At 33.9% G+C, this 16,942-nt stretch overlaps 1 protein-coding gene and 2 long non-coding RNA genes across 4 annotated transcripts; 2 read left to right on the top strand and 1 right to left on the bottom strand.

The window, feature by feature from the left end:
• Positions 1–314: 314 nt before the first annotated feature.
• LOC122584031 lies at positions 315–6,532 on the top strand. Of its 2 annotated transcripts, XR_006321393.1 has the most exons (14): positions 315–400; positions 1,108–1,258; positions 1,934–2,053; positions 2,310–2,370; positions 2,518–2,560; positions 2,840–3,047; positions 3,278–3,442; positions 3,702–3,757; positions 3,840–3,934; positions 4,031–4,130; positions 4,273–4,426; positions 4,522–4,663; positions 4,846–4,928; positions 5,613–6,532. It is a non-coding gene; the product is annotated as an uncharacterized LOC122584031 (long non-coding RNA). The 2 variants fall into 2 exon arrangements; XR_006321392.1 differs by lacking the exon at positions 4,273–4,426.
• A 649-nt stretch (positions 6,533–7,181) lies between these two features.
• LOC122583654 (ATP-dependent DNA helicase pif1-like) lies at positions 7,182–7,813 on the top strand. Its single transcript, XM_043756038.1, has one exon. It carries the CDS (start codon positions 7,182–7,184, stop codon positions 7,767–7,769), a length of 588 nt encoding a protein of 195 aa, XP_043611973.1. The 3' UTR covers positions 7,770–7,813.
• A 713-nt stretch (positions 7,814–8,526) lies between these two features.
• Positions 8,527–10,604, bottom strand: LOC122583005. The gene is made up of 3 exons (XR_006321295.1): positions 10,355–10,604; positions 9,074–9,138; positions 8,527–8,570 (listed from the first exon to the last, which is right to left on the bottom strand). It is a non-coding gene; the product is annotated as an uncharacterized LOC122583005 (long non-coding RNA).
• Between the last annotated feature and the right edge of the window lie 6,338 nt (positions 10,605–16,942).

The raw sequence follows: 16,942 nt of genomic DNA on the forward strand, positions 1-16,942 counted from the left end.
TGGTACATAGTGGGCAGTAATTGGTCAATATGGATAAGAATGGTGGGTAAAGGGTAAAAATGATCCTTAATGGGTAAGACGGGGTTATTTGGTCAGAAAACTAAAGTTACCGTGTCATTACATTGATGTTGTGGGTAAGCATTTATTTAATGGTGTTTTTTTTAAGAGATGAGGATTAACACTTGTGTCCTTTTGTTTTTTACACAGGTTTAAAAATGGAAGTTGTAAAAGCACCGTTGCTGAGCAGGTAGACTATCTAGGAAAAGCAGTATCTATCCCCAACTTATTGCATGGATCCACTATCACGGTGACGGGAGACATGAGCTTATTGTCAAGGAAGATAAGCTTGTATCAAGGCTGTCTACCTTATGGTAGTACTTTTTAATCTTATGATCTAGAGGTATTGAACTTCTTGAATCTTTACTTCTCAACTAAAGATTGTAACACCCCAACAAGGCGGAATCATGGGGTATCACAAGAAAAGCACAGCACGACATGGAAATTATGTAGAGTAAAACTAAATGCATAAAAGGATCAAGTAAATCCATACGAACCATTCAGTAGTGCAAGTAACCGGATCACTTCTAAGCATAAACTCCAAATCGGGAATAATGAATCACGGATCCAAGAAGTCCAAGTCCATATCCTAATCAAGCAATCAATCATCCAATACATGTTTGAGCTAACCCGTTTACCTGAAAAGCGTACTAAAACGGGTCAACCTAAAGTTAGTGAGTTCGTAGGGACAAGTAATAGGAAACAAGTGTGTCGGGATATCAACCATTAACGATATACGAGGATTAGAATACCTAATCACGTTCCAAGGAAACCCTAAAAGGTTTCACGTTAGCACAATATCAATACAATCAACGATTCATATAATGATTAGCAACGTTCAATAACGTGGGCTCAACAACCCATAACGTGGATATAAAGATACCCATAACGTGGATTCAACAATCCATAACGTGAGTATAAAGATACCCATAACGTTGCGACTTATATAATGAATAGTGCTCCGTATAACGTTCACAAATCATCCAAACCACCATGCACATACATTTCATACGACTTTACATTTAAGGAATCTTTGATGCTTATATATAGGGTCACCCGCAGCCTTCCCACCACGATGAAGATACACAACAAGCAAGTGAAGATGAAACTCAACCCGGGGATGAAACTGAAACCATGGTTAACGTCAAAGAGAAAGACAACAACAAACCACTCCTCGAAGAAGTTACTATCATTGGTGCTGGTATGTTAATCTATAATTTACAAACTTTTATTTTGTTATTATATGTATGTGTACATAGTAGAAGAATTGTTGAAGATATAATGTGTTACTGTATTTATAGATAAGTACTAGTGGTAAAAAGAACCATATACGTGGCTTGATTCTATGTTGACCACTTAACACATTGAAAGGATATTAGTTGTACACATGGAACCTTTAAGAACCACAAAAGGCTGAATATTTTATACTTTTTGAAACACACTGTGTAGTACCATTATTCAGTTCATAGTTTTTACTTCATTTTTAAAATCTCCCTTTTCATACTAAAGGAGACCACCAAAGTGATATCATAAAGTTGTGTTGTCGAGCATATAGGCTTGCCACATTGGAACTATGATGTCAAGTGGTGTGTATTTTATGGTGTATTTGGTGTGTGTGGGGAGGGTCTTTTGAGTTTTGAAATTGGGCGGGTCTTTTGAGTTTTGAAAATGGGAAGGAAGAAAGTAAGACTGGAGAGAGAGAGTATACATATATTTATCAGAGAAGAGAGTGAGAGTGAGAGTGAGACTGGAGAGAGAAAGAGTAAATATAATTTAGATCTCAAATCTAAACACACACTCTACTTTCTTTTTTTCATCTCCTTTTCTTATCTATACGAATTACATCTATAATCTGATTTGTTTATTTTTGTCTTAGATTAGGAAGAAGAAACATAAGATGACGATGGACAGTTGTATAATGGAATGAAGTGTTTGTTCGTGTTTGTGATATTTTGAGTTTAGAAATCTTTGGAAAGTTACATTTTTTGTGTTGAATGTAAGTTTCATATAGCCTTCTCTTAGTTTTATCTTGAATTTTATTGATTGATTTCTTGGTTGATGATAATGATTTGTGATTAGTGTGTGTGTTTGTTTGATAATACATTATTATGTTTTTACATACTTTGATTGAGTTGGGTCACCATCATATATATATATATATATATTCAAGATCTGTTACTGAAAACTATATATATATATATATATGAATCTTTATAGACACTAATTATATATACGAATCTTGATTTTTGTAGTAGTGATGCAGTGGAAAGTATAAGTATGGGGAGGAGGTTCTGTGCATTGCCAACATTTTGGGTATGTCCTTTACATTATCATTCAATCTGTGTGAATGTGACTACCATATGTATTTTAGTGGATAACATGTGTTCAAGCTTTTAATTAGAAATTTTTTAGCATAGAATAAATGGTTTTTTGTTACATTATCCATAAATCTTTATGTAGGTGAAAATCTGAAGGAAGAAGAGAAGAGGAGGGCATCAACATGGTAACTTTTTATGTTTCTTTAAATCTGATCTAGGTTTCCATGATATGTTGATATGGGTTTTTTTTGAAAAAAATTTCGTATAAAATTTTTGATATTTTGATATGGGGTTTATTTTCAGTGTGTCAGTGTGTGCACTCGATTATATTTAAACATAGAAGATGGTTGTGTTGAATGTATAAATTTTTTAGGCTTAAAATTGGAAATAAGGTTTATTAAGGTATTTGATTCGAAATCACCTTTTTTTATTCATTATATATTTTTGATGATGATGATTGCCAGGAGATTGAGATGACCGAATTGGAGAAAAAGTATTGATATATTTTGAAAGTTTTGTGAAAGAAATGGTACAAAGGTATGAAACAAGGAGAAAACTCTTCAAGTTTTTGCTTTATGTGTGTGGTTCTTCACAGTTTGGGTAAACCGTCCGAGTTATGGGAAAAAAACGTTGTTGTTTGCCTTGGCTGGAAAGTTCCATAAGGAACCTAGGGTAAGTTCTTGATCCTTAAACTTAATCAAGACTTTATAATTTCCTTTTTCCGATTGTTTGTTTGTAAAGTTAGATGAGCAGGTGTTGTATAAATAAAGCAAAGTTTGTTTTTTGTTATTGCGTTTATATAGTTCCGGATATTAGGACATCTTGTCATTTAATTTTCAGAAATGGTGTATGAGTTACAACTTGAAAAGTTTGAACAAGGTATATCATGCTTAACTGGACAGGTTGATTTCAAGGTGATGAGTTGATGACAAACGAAAAGGAAATTGCAGTGAAACGATGGTTATTAACAGATTACTGTAGAAAAGGATATCGAGATGATGAAAGCGAGATGTAACGATCACAAGAACAAGTTTTGCTCCAAACCCATTGTTGTTGCGACATAAAAGGTTAACAGCTGTTAACCATACTTATCATTGAATGAGTAGCGTAAAACGTAGGGAGGTTAGAGTATGGGGTTGAGCTGCATTGGATGATATAAAATGCATCCATCACCTAAAAGCCCCCCCCCCCCCCCCCCCCTCCCACCACCACCACACACCCGGGTCTCTCCCCCTTCCCCTCTCCTTCAATATTTGTGTTCTTAAATCTAATTTTGGTTATCAGAGTATGAATTGTCGTTACAAGCTTATGATACATGTTTTGTAGATTGATACTTAAGGAAAGAAGTTCTTCAAGCTGTGTTGAAAGAAACTGTAGATTTGGTAACATGATCTGTTTTTGATCATTAATTTCTTTATTTATTTTTTTTGTTTGTGTTTTTATTTACTGAATTTTGAAATGTAGGAAAGTATTCCCATTGAAGAAGTATTTGAGAATTTGAGATGTAGTAAAGATGGTCTCACCACTTTAAAGCCTATAACAAGCTTGAAGAAAATAAGGTATATAACAAAAGTTATCTGCTTTAACATTGTGATATTGGTATAAGGTTTTTTGTTTTTGTTTTTATTTTGATATTTGGAAATTTTGTTTCTCAGGAGAGCAAATTATTGAAATATTTAGTGTTTATGTGGAATCTACTCTCATGGGTGATGGAAGCTGCTGCTATAATAGCAAATTGCTCTTGCTAATGGAAGGGTAAGATCTTAATATACTTATTCTCATATATAAATGTGTATATATAATTTGTAATCAATTAAGAAAATTATATGAGTATAAGAAAGGATCAAAATAGTATACAGAATAAGTTTACATTTTTATTTTCACTGTATTGCATCAGAATTATTGTTCCAGGGAAAGCCTCCCGACTCGCAAGATTTTGGGGGAATTATTCTTTTGCTTTTTGATAAGTTCTGTGATTAGTTTTGTGGAAGAAAACAATGCAGGCAATGCTGCTGTAGCTCTTATGGCTACTCTGGCCCCTGAAAGCATAGGTTTTTACGTTTGTTACTTTGTTGTCGAAGTTAGTGAAATGTTTTTGATTTGAGCTTGTATAGAAGATCAAAGTTAAGTTTTAATCTGTGTGTAGATTTAAAGATAGAAAATGGAATGAAGATATATGATGCTTCAATTTAGTTCCGGGGGATGTGATTAGTATCAAATTTGGAGATCTTATTCAGGCGGATGCTTGTCTGCTTCTGCTTGGTGGTGATCCTTTGAAGATTGACCAGGTACTCATTCAATGATAAGTATGGTTAACAGTTGTTTTTAGAACCAACTAAAAGTTGCTAATGATTGTACTAACTCTGGTTAATATGTTACATTGTATGTTGTATATAGTAACCACCAATGCAAAAAAGGCTTGGGTTTTTGACATTTGGAAACTTAATGTGCATCTGTTTTATTAATGCAGGAAGTAAAGAGGAGACATTTTTTTTTACTGGCAAGGATGGTTAGACTTGGACTGCGATGATGATTCATGAGCGTCAATGTGGAGTAAGCTACATTATATTACGAAGGCTTATTAAAAAAGAACTGTAAGGCATATAACTTGCATTCATATTTTCTCTAGATACATTTGGCTGCCCATTATAACGACTCATATAGAACTTAAAAGTGAAACTGCTTATCACAAAAGGTTTGGTTTTTATTATGATTTTGACTTCAAAATATCAAAAGTGAAAATTTAAATCTGGTAGTTTAATTAAATATAATAATTTGATTTGTTTCTTTTTTAATAGTCATGGTTTATCATGATTATTCGATGCAATGGTGAAACTTATATTTAGTTTTTGTGGTTGTTTTAGACTGAAAGATATGCTTGTGGTTGTCTAATTAGCTATTGGTTTGTGTTGTCTAATTAGCTATTGCTTGCTTTAACAAGGTTCATCGTAAAGGAAAGTTGTAATTTGTAACTTGTTTTTATCATGGTTCAATGAAAGTTGTAATTTGTAAATTGTTTAATCACGATTTAATGAAAGAAACTTGTTTTTGACCTTTTATTTCCTGCTCTACAGTTTTGTTGCTGGTGTTTTTGGCAGTTTTTTGTTGCTGTTTTGCTGTATTTTTTTTGCTGTTGTTTGGTGCAGAATTTCTGCTGGTTTATTGCAGATTCCTGCTGTAGAATTATGGTTGTGTTGCTGCTGAACTATGGCTGTTTTTCTCCTGTTTTTGGTGCAGAATTGCAGCAATTTTTTGGTGCAGAATTGAAGCAGTTTTTGGTGCAGATTTATGGACTGTTTCAAGCTGAATTGGTGCAGAACTGCAGCAGTTAAGTATTATAATGGATGAACAAGTGAACATGGTTTTGGAGGTGTGTATCAGGCTATGCTAAGGAAAACAGGTGGTTCGGGTTAGAACATTGATGTTGCTGTCAAGCAACTTAGCAAGAAGGGTTTGCAGGTTTATTTTCTTTTTTTATTATTGCATTTTCTGGAATACAAACTGGACAAACTTATGGTCAATTTTACTTATGGTTGTTGCAGGCTATGATAAGTTGTTGCTGTCAAACAACTTATCATGCTTATTTTACTTATGGTCAATTTGTAAAAATTGGAAATGGAATTGGTTAGCTTTAGCTGAGAGTATTAAAATTGGAAGTATAGTAAGCTGTCAGCATACATGTCCAAAATCTGTTTTATGCGGTTAACAAAATAGTGGCTAACAGATTTTGTAAAATGTAATGGTTTGCTGGTGGGGGATAGATTGGATGATATGTGGAGTAAAATTGTATATTGCACTTGGCATGGAAGAATGTCATGATATTTTTTATGAAAATGGGTTTTATAGTGGAGGTTTGACTTTGTTAAGTCAAAGTTACCTTGGACTTTTCCATAAAAACTAAAAGAGGACTGGACTAAAGAATGGGCTCAAGTGAATGATTTCATCGTTTTTGGAGCAGATTTACAAGGCAATAAAATAGTGCAAATGTGAAATTGTTTGAAGCTACAAGATTTACATCAAACTATCAATGTTGAATGCCTTTTTACCCAAATTTAATTATTGTTGAAGCTACAGTATCTTAGTTGAATTGGGCTCATAGCTTTTGTTTTGTAATAATTTTTTTAAGCAATAAATTTCCAAGTGCCTTTTTACCCAAATTTATTTATGTTGAATGCCAAAAAAGTAGAATTAACTACGAGAATTTTGTTACATATGTTTACGTATCGTGTGTATGTTTCGTTGACGAGCCATTGAAATATATTGAATATAAATCTCATTTAAGAAAAACTTGAGCATCTGTTAATTTGAGAAAATGACAATGTAATGTCCTTAGCATGTATGAGAAAGATAAACAATTTAAATTCAAACAAAATAGGTCTCGAATACAAAATTATAAGTTGTGTTTTTACGTCACCAAATAAAGGAAGATGACTTGGGGTATAACTACTCATATAAAAACAACAATCACCATAAGGTTAACCAATCGTCAAAGTTTCGTTAAAGCATATCAACTATGGTTTTCTTCAAATACAATTTATAAATTTCCGAGTGTCATTTCTATCACCTAATCGAAAATAAATACAAAAGTTTATATCAAAAGGCCCGCATTTTACGCGGGATTTAAATCTATATGGCATCATTGTAAAGTGCTTAAATTGACTGTCAATATGAGGCTAAAAGTTGGAACACAACAACAAGATTTACAAGAGCTTCAAGAATTTGCAGGATCCAGTGTTTTTTCAACAACGTGCTATTCTTGCACCAACTCATGATGTGGTGGGAACCATAAATGAGAAGCTGTTACAAATGATGCCCGGTGAAGAGATGACATATCTCAGTTCCGACAACTTATGTGAATCTGAAGATACCAACGCAACAGATGCAGCTTTGTTCTCATCAGAAGTAATAAATGGACTTAGATTGGCCGGATTACCGAATCATAAGTTGGTGTTGAAGGTTGGAGTCCCTGTTATGTTATTGCGAAACCTTGATCAACAAAATGGCTTGTGTAATGGCACGCGTTTACAAGTGATGAGGTTGGGAAAACATGTGATAGAAGCTAAAATCATCACAGGAACAAACATTGGCACTCACACTTTAATTTCAAGGTTAAAGATGACTCCATCGGATAAAAGGATTCCAGTGAAGATTTGTCGAAAGCAATTCCCTATTTCAGTATGTTTTGCTATGACGATAAACAAGAGCCAAGGACAATCACTCGATCGTGTTGGTTTGTATCTTCCACAACCAGTTTTTAGTCATGGCCAATTATATGTAGCAGTCTCGAGAGTGAAAAGCAAGAAAGGATTGAAAATTCTAATACAAGATGAAAACTTTGAAGTGAAGAACACAACCGCAAATGTGGTCTACAAAGAAGTGCTACAATGTTTGTGAAGATGCTGCTCATGTCTTATTACATTCAAGCAGTACACATGTTTTGCTACAAATACTCTTATTATCTGTAATATCCAATCTACAATTCCTACTTTTCTATGTTTATATCTAATACTATTTCATTATTTTCACATTATATATATACATTTAGTGTAAATTTTCGTTTATTTAAAATCGATCCGCGGTTTCCCGCGGGATAAAAATCTGATACAATTTAAAAGTGACTTTTATAGTACCATACTATCATTATTAATATAACAATGCAACATTGGGTTTCATTATAGGAAAGAGCAAGAATGTTGGAGGTTCCAAAAGGTGGAGTTGCAAACACTGTAAGGCCACATATACCAGCACTTACACTAGGATTCATGCCCATTTTTTTGGGCCTGGTCCGGGCAGAAAACCTGAGATTATTAGATGTCCAGTCATGACGAGCAATCGCGGGATGTGTAACAAGCTTTTGATGAAGGTAACTGATGTAATACCCCAACAAGGCGGAATCATGAGGGTTACGTACTAAGCACAGCATGACATGGAAATTAAGTAGAGACAAGTCTAGATGCATTTAATAGGATTGGAAATCCATACAAATATTCAATTACAATCCCGAGATCATACAAAAATGCATAAGGAGCATGACCATCAAACGTTTACAAAAGATAGCACAAAAGATGGCGTATGATCCTAAGCATAACCCATAAGCGGGAACTATAAATCACGGATCCATGATAAAGTCCAAGTCCAATCCTAGCATGCAAACAATCAATCATCATCCAACACGTCTTTGATTCTCCTGTTCACCTGAAAAGTATACTAAAACGGGTCAACATAAAGTTGGTGAGTTCGTAGGTTTAAATAATAAAAATCAAGTGTGTCGGGATAACAACCGTTAATGATATACAAGGATTAGGATACCTATTCACGTCCAAGTAATACCCTAAAAGGGTCCCACGTTATCACAAGTCAACACAAGTCCATGTCCTAGTCCAATAATCGTCCATATACATATAATATCGTCCATATCTAGGTTAAACAACCTGTATCCACGGTAATGATTATACCGGGTGTGGATTTGTCAATCCACCATTCACGTCCACGTCCATATATATACATATATATATATATATAATATAACGTCTTACATAATATACCATAACGACCTTCATCACACATAAACATCCATTAACACGTATCACAAATAAACAAGTGGATAACTAACGTCTCGTTTCATATCATAACTCGTTTAAACGACTAAGTACACTTTCCACCCCAAATAATGTAAACGTAAGGGCTATGAAACTCACCTTTGCCTTGTATCGTCGAGTTATAATCAAGTTATAAGTGTTTGGTGAGAGTCACACGTCCAAACCTATTAATATACAGAACACGTTTTTATCATAAGTCTTTACTTGACGTTTAAAAATGACTTATGCTTAGAAAATTCTTAGGCCTCGTATCCAATACAAGATGGGTCGAGTTATGAGTTTTTAACAAGTTACCAACGTCTCGTAATTATCATAGTTCACTATTTGTCGTTACGTTTATTTAACACGAATAAGTATATGTACCTCTATGTATGTATTAATAGTTAAGTACATTAATTGGTTGTAAAAGAAACTCATCTTTTATTTGTTGGCCTCTTGTTTACATCGACACATGAAAAAGAGAAGGGGTGGGAGACAAATCGGGTAGAGTTCAAACCGACCCAAGAATAGAAAAAGTGTAGGTTGGCCCAATCATAAAACTGGAAACAATAGTCTTCCTATTTTATTTGTCTAATATGGGCTTTTGGTCTTGACTATCTCACAACTTAACAGAAGAAACAGAACGGAGCAAGTTCAAGGAGAACAGACCGTCTGGGACGGTGTATGCCACCGTCTGGGACGGTGGCTTGGAAAGAAGAAGTACAGCGTCTAGGGGGTCGTAAAACAGGAGACTTAGGCGTCTGGCATGCGTGCGGGTCGATTAGAGTTTGCAGGGCACCGTCTTGGACGGTCTGGCTGGCGTGTGGGACGGTTAAACAGAAAAGGCAGCGTCTTGGACGCTGCTACAGGCGTGGCAGACGATGGTTGCAAGGTATGAAGGATCTGGGCGCAAAACTGGGCAGGAAGATGAATAACACACACAGTTGACTTTTTGGTCAACTTTGACTCCGTCCAAGAAACTCTAAATTGCAGCCATGGGATCAATTTGTGATGGTTTGAAACTTGTCTTGGGGTGATTGTAGTCGAGATGAACCTACACCAACTCGACCCTCGATCCAAAAACGATCACAAATTATTATTTTTGAATTTAAATGGTTTTTGACCTAATTTATTTAACCAAAACCCTAATTCCGATTTTATGAGTTGTAAATTCACATTTTGACCAGAGATTGATTTTGTTAGACTAGATACATGAATTGAAGTATACCCCACTCAAAATATTCGACCCATTTCACCAATATGTTGGAAAACCCGTTTTTGACCCATTTACCCATTCAAAACCCTAATCTGGCTTAAATTTCGAATTCGACTAAAAGCTTCAAGGGTTTGGCTTAGTAACAAGTTTACAACATAATTAGATGAACAAGAGATGAATTTTACCTTTCAAAACCCTTCTCAAATGCTCAACCTCGAATTTGACCCGTTTGGAGAGTTTACTTGAACTTTGACCCACCAATCTTTGATATGATGATTATATGGTGATAATGATGTTTAAACTAGTATTAATTAAGCTTGAAACACATTTAATGAACAAGAATTTAGTGAGAGAGATAATGTTCTTGCAATGAATGTGGTGAGAGAGAAAGAGGATGAGATGAGATGGAAGTGAATGAGTGGGTGAGAGTGTAAGACTTGGGTTGGGTGGATAGGGTTGGGTCATATGGGGTGATTCATGGGTCATGGGTCGACTCATGGATCAACCGATTACGTTTCTAATCAATTTAAATGTCACCTTACGTCCTACAGCCGATAAATACGTTCACATAGCTTTGACTAGCATAAATGCACGTTTCTAGTTAACAGATAAATATATAAACTATTTAAATCGATTTGAACAATAATTCATTTAGCACGTTCGAGTCAACGGGTCGAGAATAAATTAAGCCACAAAATCGTGGAAATAAAGCAAAATAAATCACGTTTAATTCACATTAAAACAAGTCAAAAACCACAATGTTACATCATTCCCCCTTTAAAGGAATTTCGTCCCGAAATTCTAATTCTAACTAGTCTCGTCGAATAAATGAGGATACTTGGCTTTCATGGAGTCCTCGCGTTCCCAAGTAAATTCGGGTCCACGTTTAGCTCGCCATCTCACTACTATACCCAAATTTATTTGATAGCAAGACATTAAACGCATATTTAGTGTTCTGCAATAAAAGTAATAAGCATGTTTTGAATTAAATTTAAGCCATTACGGATTCATAAAATGTCATATCAATAGGTTGGACTTGCATTTTGCTTTCTCGTGCAAGTGCAACACATGCATTCATAAAATGTCATATCAATTGGTCTATTTTTCAGCTTGATGTTAACAATGCCTTCCTAAATGGAGATCTTGATGAGGATGTGTACATGTTACCACCTCCTGGTTATCACTCTCCTTCAAGCCCTAAGGTATGCAAACTGTTAAAATCCTTGTATGGTCTTAAACAAGCACCAAGGAAGTGGAATGAAAAACTCACTAATGCTTTAACTGATTTTGGTTTTGTGCAAAGTCAAAGTGACTACTCTTTGTATACTAAGAATTCGGGTAATACCTTAGTTGTTTTACTTGTGTATGTGGATGATATTATCATCACTGGAACTGTATCAAAGAAATTGATAACTGCAAAAATTATCTCAGTAATAGGTTCTCCATTAAGGATCTAGGAAAGTTGAGATATTTCCTTGGCATTGAAGTCATTGATACCCAAAATGGGTTATGCTTAACACAGAGGAAGTACTGTCTTGACTTAATTTCTGAATTTGGTCTTTTAGGTTGTAAGCCTGCTAATACTCCCATTGACTGCAATCTTAACTTTGATACTAATGATAAATCTGATACTCCTCTTGCTAATATCACTGAATATCAGAAACTTGTTGGTAAGTTGATTTACTTAACTCTTACTAGGCCTGACATCTCATATGCAGTTCACATTCTGAGTCAGTTCATGCATAATCCTTTTGAATCTCATCTTAAAATTGCCATGAGAGTACTCAGATATCTTAAAGGATGTCCAGGAAATGGCATTTTACTTAATAAAGACACTGACCTTACTCTCAAGGCCTATGTTGATTCTGATTGGGCCAAGAAAGTGACTGCCAGGAAGAGTGTTACAGGATTTAGTCTCTTCTTAGGTAGTTGCCCTGTGTCTTGGAAAAGTAAAAGGCAGCCAACAATTTCTAGGTCATCAGCTGAAGCTGAATTTAGAGCTCTTGCTATAGTGACTTGTGAAGTGATCTGGGTATTAAAAATCCTTAAAGATCTTGGTATAAACACACATGATCCTGTCCAAATCATGTGTGATAGTAAAGCTGCCATACAAATTTCTGCAAATCCTGTCTTTCATGAGAAAACTAAACATTTTGAATTAGACTTGTTTTTTACAATAGAAAAGATTAACTTGGGAGTTATAGACATTATTAAGATTGCCTCAGAAAGGAATGTGGCTGACATATTTACTAAAAGGCTTGTGCAGTTGCAACACAAGACTCTGTGTGACCAGTTAGGTATGTTCAATCCCTTCCACAATTAAGTTGTGGGAGGGTGTTAAAGGGATTCAACTTAATTGTCTTACTTAAGTTTTTGTTTTGCAGTTTTATATTGTTGAAGGGCCAAAACTGGACAAATGGTTTTCTACAGAAGACAGGGTCTCAAGTGTAAATAAGAAGAAGACAAGGGCTGAAGATGATTATTTTGTTTCTATATAAACGCAGCCATATCTCTCTTGGATCTCGAACAGTTCTGCTGCTTCTTCTCTTTTAGCCGTTTTGAATGTTTACCGTTAAGATGTAGTACGAGATGAGCGTTTGTTCCATTCCATTTTTGTATTTTAAATTTCAAAACATTGTTAGTTTTTCTTTTAAGAATCTTAGGTTAATAATTTGTAACAAAACTCCTTTATTGTTCTTCAATCAAGATGTCAGTTTGCATCCATCTTTCATGTTTTGTCAATGATTCTGGATTAGTTGTTGAATTCTACATAAGTTTTTGATTAATTTTACAGTTAGCTTATATACATAAGCTTCAACGCAACACGTTAACATATATAAAAACTCAATTCAAGCTATCTTAATGAAACTAACAAAAAAAAAAAAATCATAATGAAACTAACAAAAAATACAATCATAATTATTACATGTAATGTAACCTAGTTGATGTCGGTACAGGGTGACCCGACGGTTAGGAATTACCAGTAGATATTCAAGGGGAATACCCACAGAAGATAACTTTGTGAATAGTTGGTAAATTCGTGCAAGACGGCTTATGATTTCAATGATCGAATCTCTTTGCATAATCAATTTAAATTCCATAAACAAACTGTTGGACCCTATATTAGATGAATTTCGTTGAATTAAACAAAGAGTGACGAATTCCTTTTTATCAGTATTTTTATAAATGGTTACGGTTTATAGCTTGATCACTGATAAGCTTAGCTGTGATCATCTTAATTAAATTTGGTAACACCAATATGGTGACGTTTTCGAGTATGGGTAGCCTATGTGGACCAGTTATATGAAAGCTTTACAGTAACACAGTCTTATTTAAACAGATTGTACTCGAAATTCTTGATAAAATTATAAATGTAGTTAGGATAAATAAGTTCAGCCTAGAAAAATATCGCGGGGTAAAAAACACCTAATAAGTAATCAGGAATTCTGCAAAAAGATGCTATAGCTAGCTAGCATATCTTACTACATATAAATTCTTACTCCTTTGAGACATTCGTCAAACACATGGAAGACAATTCCCAAATCCTGCATTCAAAAAAAGAAAAAAATTAATAACAGTATATATCATTATATAGTCCAAGAGCATTAACTACCTTCAATGAAGCAGAAAATGGTTATTGTGGATCAAGATGAAGAAAGGTAAATAAATAGTATTAACAATAATAAGAATCTTCAACGAAGCTAAAAACAATTACCATGGATCAAACTAAAAGAAGGTAAACAAATAATAATAACAATAATAACAGTAACCTTCAATAATGCATAAAACGTTTACTCGGATCAAGATAAAGGAAGGATTGGTTAGGGCTTGTTGTTTTTATTATAGTTTTGCTCAGAAGAAGAAGGTATATGTCGAGTTTGATAATAGGGTTGGGTACTTGGATAGCTGATAGGTCTGCGTGCATTGATATAATAATAATAATAATAATAAAAATAATAATAATAATATAATAATAATGTACAAAAACTATAAAATGACACCTAGGATAATCTTACGTGGCATTGTTTAAAGATAACTTAAGGTTTTAAGGAGAGCAAATGGCTAGGATTCCTACTGTTTTAATAATTATATAGATATAGAGATATTAAACATACTCTAACATATAGATTTTTGCAAACCTTAAATTTTTTAATTTTTTTTTGTAATTTTATTCAATAATATAACGATGTATATTATGACTTTGACAAGATAAATGTATTCTTATTGTTAAATCGTTTAGTAATTAATATGACCTAAAAAGTTGAAATTATTCTTCTACAATATGCGTATGTATATGTAATGTAAGTGTGTTATATCATTATATAGCATATTGTATTTTGTATTTTGATTTTGATTATAGAGATAGAGATATGGTTTGTGTAGATGATGATGACATTCACTCGTTGCCGGAGACTCGGTGATAATGACTCGGATCTATATATATCAAAGAGACAGGGAGATGCAAATAAAGCCAGAGTATGAATATCGTGAGGTTTCGGGTTCAAATCTAAATTTGAGGTTATTTTTCAAGGTTGGGTTTTGGCCAGGTGTTTTTTCTTTGAACTGGTAGCACCAAAATGGTGTACGACGATGGCACCAAAATTGTACCAGTTTGGTAATAAAACCAATATTATCTTGATTATTCTAGATAGTTCCGTAATATTCTCCCCTTCTTAACGAAATCTCATCCTCGAGTTTTACTTCGGACCAAGCCACCCGGGTTGAAAGGGATATCGAATCGTTTCTTTGGAATTGATTTACTCTTATGTTTCTCAATCGTATTAGATATAGACTTATCTCCTCTTATCAACATAAAAACGCAGATCACAACTTTATGTGTTTGAGCCCTTTGAACTTCAAAAACCTTGTTAGCAACAAATTACTTGTGGTTACAAAGAGTTCCAAGAACTTGGCCCACGATATTAAACACAAAACCATCTTCGTGTTTCTCATCTTGGCATTCTTGATCATAGTCAATTAAAACCTTTGTCTCCAACCAATATTCTTTTTGGAGATTCATAGAGATTTCTTTCACATCACCCCTTGTCCAAGCATAACAATCATAATTTTCATACTTAAGTTTCCCATACAACCAACTCATATTCATGTGTGTCGGTGTCACCTTGCTCATAATTTTATCAAATAAAACTATAAAGTTAACAAACTGCAACAACTTCGGAGAAGAATAACTACCTGTAGAATGCTCCGATCGAAAATCCCAATGGTCAGATCATGCGTCGATAAGTCTTGAACAACATATCCAAAAATCAGAGCGATCCAACGATGAACGGACTCGTGCCACCTGCTTTCCCACAACTGCGCAGAGTTGGACGAACATAAATGGAATTTTAGGTATATTTCGAAACAACAATTGATCTTCTTCATCGAACTTCTCATCATATTCACAACAATCAGACCCGAACCAAAGATACCATTCTTCATCTTTGTATTCATCATACATGGGCGGATAATCATAGATTATATCGTTACTATGAGACATCTTGATCAGGATATTTGGCTCGGATACCAACTAATGTAGAGAGAAAAAATGGATAAACGATTGAACCTGTTAATTCACAAGAATGTCAGGAATAATTTTTCTAACTATTGTAATTATTACAGAATACCTATAACCAAGCAGTTTCATTAATTAAACACAAACTAGTCAATAGAGAGGAAAAAAAAACTTTTCATATCATTGATCAAAAGCTATAGAATAAAAAGACTTACATCTCAATTCATAGTGAGAATTATAATAAATAAATCAAAACATTTAATAAATTATTTAATACGTAAGAAACTAAAAAGTTTGGAAATAAAACCAATAATATCTTGATTATTCTAGATAGTTTCACATTAATATCTATAGTATGTGGGTGTATTTTGTACAAGTGTATATATCATAGTACATTTAAATTTGAAAGTTTATTTTATACATGAATTGATTAGCTTAAAAGGGAAATAACAATGCATTGTGAGTGGCTGGTACAAAGACAAGTTTTGTAAGTAGTGTCACCACCTAACTTTGAAGAGAAGTGTACAAATTTACCACCTAATTTTGAAGAGAAGTGTACAATTTTTTTTGCTAATTGTACAGGTTATTTTTAAACTTTTAAATAGCTAGGATGGTTATATACTGTATGTATCTTACACAAATCTTTTGTCTCACATGTTCATTACACAATCCGGATATGATATTTATATTGATCAATGTTACACGTGGCACTCATCAAGTGGCTGATAGGTGAAAGATTACTTCTCACTCTGTTTATATATACGACATATATCACCTCACAAAATTCACGCACACATTCACCTTCATTCTTCTTACATGTTCATTTCACAATCCCAACAGTGACACGTGGCACTCATACAACAGCTCATAGGTGACAGATTACAGCTAGGTACCTTCTTTCTTCGATTCTCTCTCTATCTCTATATATATACAACATATCATCTCACAAATTGCACACACACATTCACCTTCACTCACCCTACATATACATATCACACAAACACCAAATTAATCAATGGGGGATATCGTTGGGTTCCACACTGTTATCGATCAAGGGAGTTACCTGTAATTACTAACTTTGAAAAATAATTGAAGTTAATAAAATATATTACAGTATTTAATTAGTCAATTGTAACAATTCATTTTTCAAAAACTATATTATATATATACTAAGAAGGTTCAAAAAAAAAACTAAAAATACAAACATAGATATATAATATGCATAACATACTTACACTGCATTCTCAAGATCTTAATT

The sequence above is a fragment of the Erigeron canadensis genome, chromosome 9 (genome assembly GCF_010389155.1).
Source record: "Erigeron canadensis isolate Cc75 chromosome 9, C_canadensis_v1, whole genome shotgun sequence".
NCBI classification, from domain to species: domain Eukaryota; kingdom Viridiplantae; phylum Streptophyta; class Magnoliopsida; order Asterales; family Asteraceae; genus Erigeron; species Erigeron canadensis.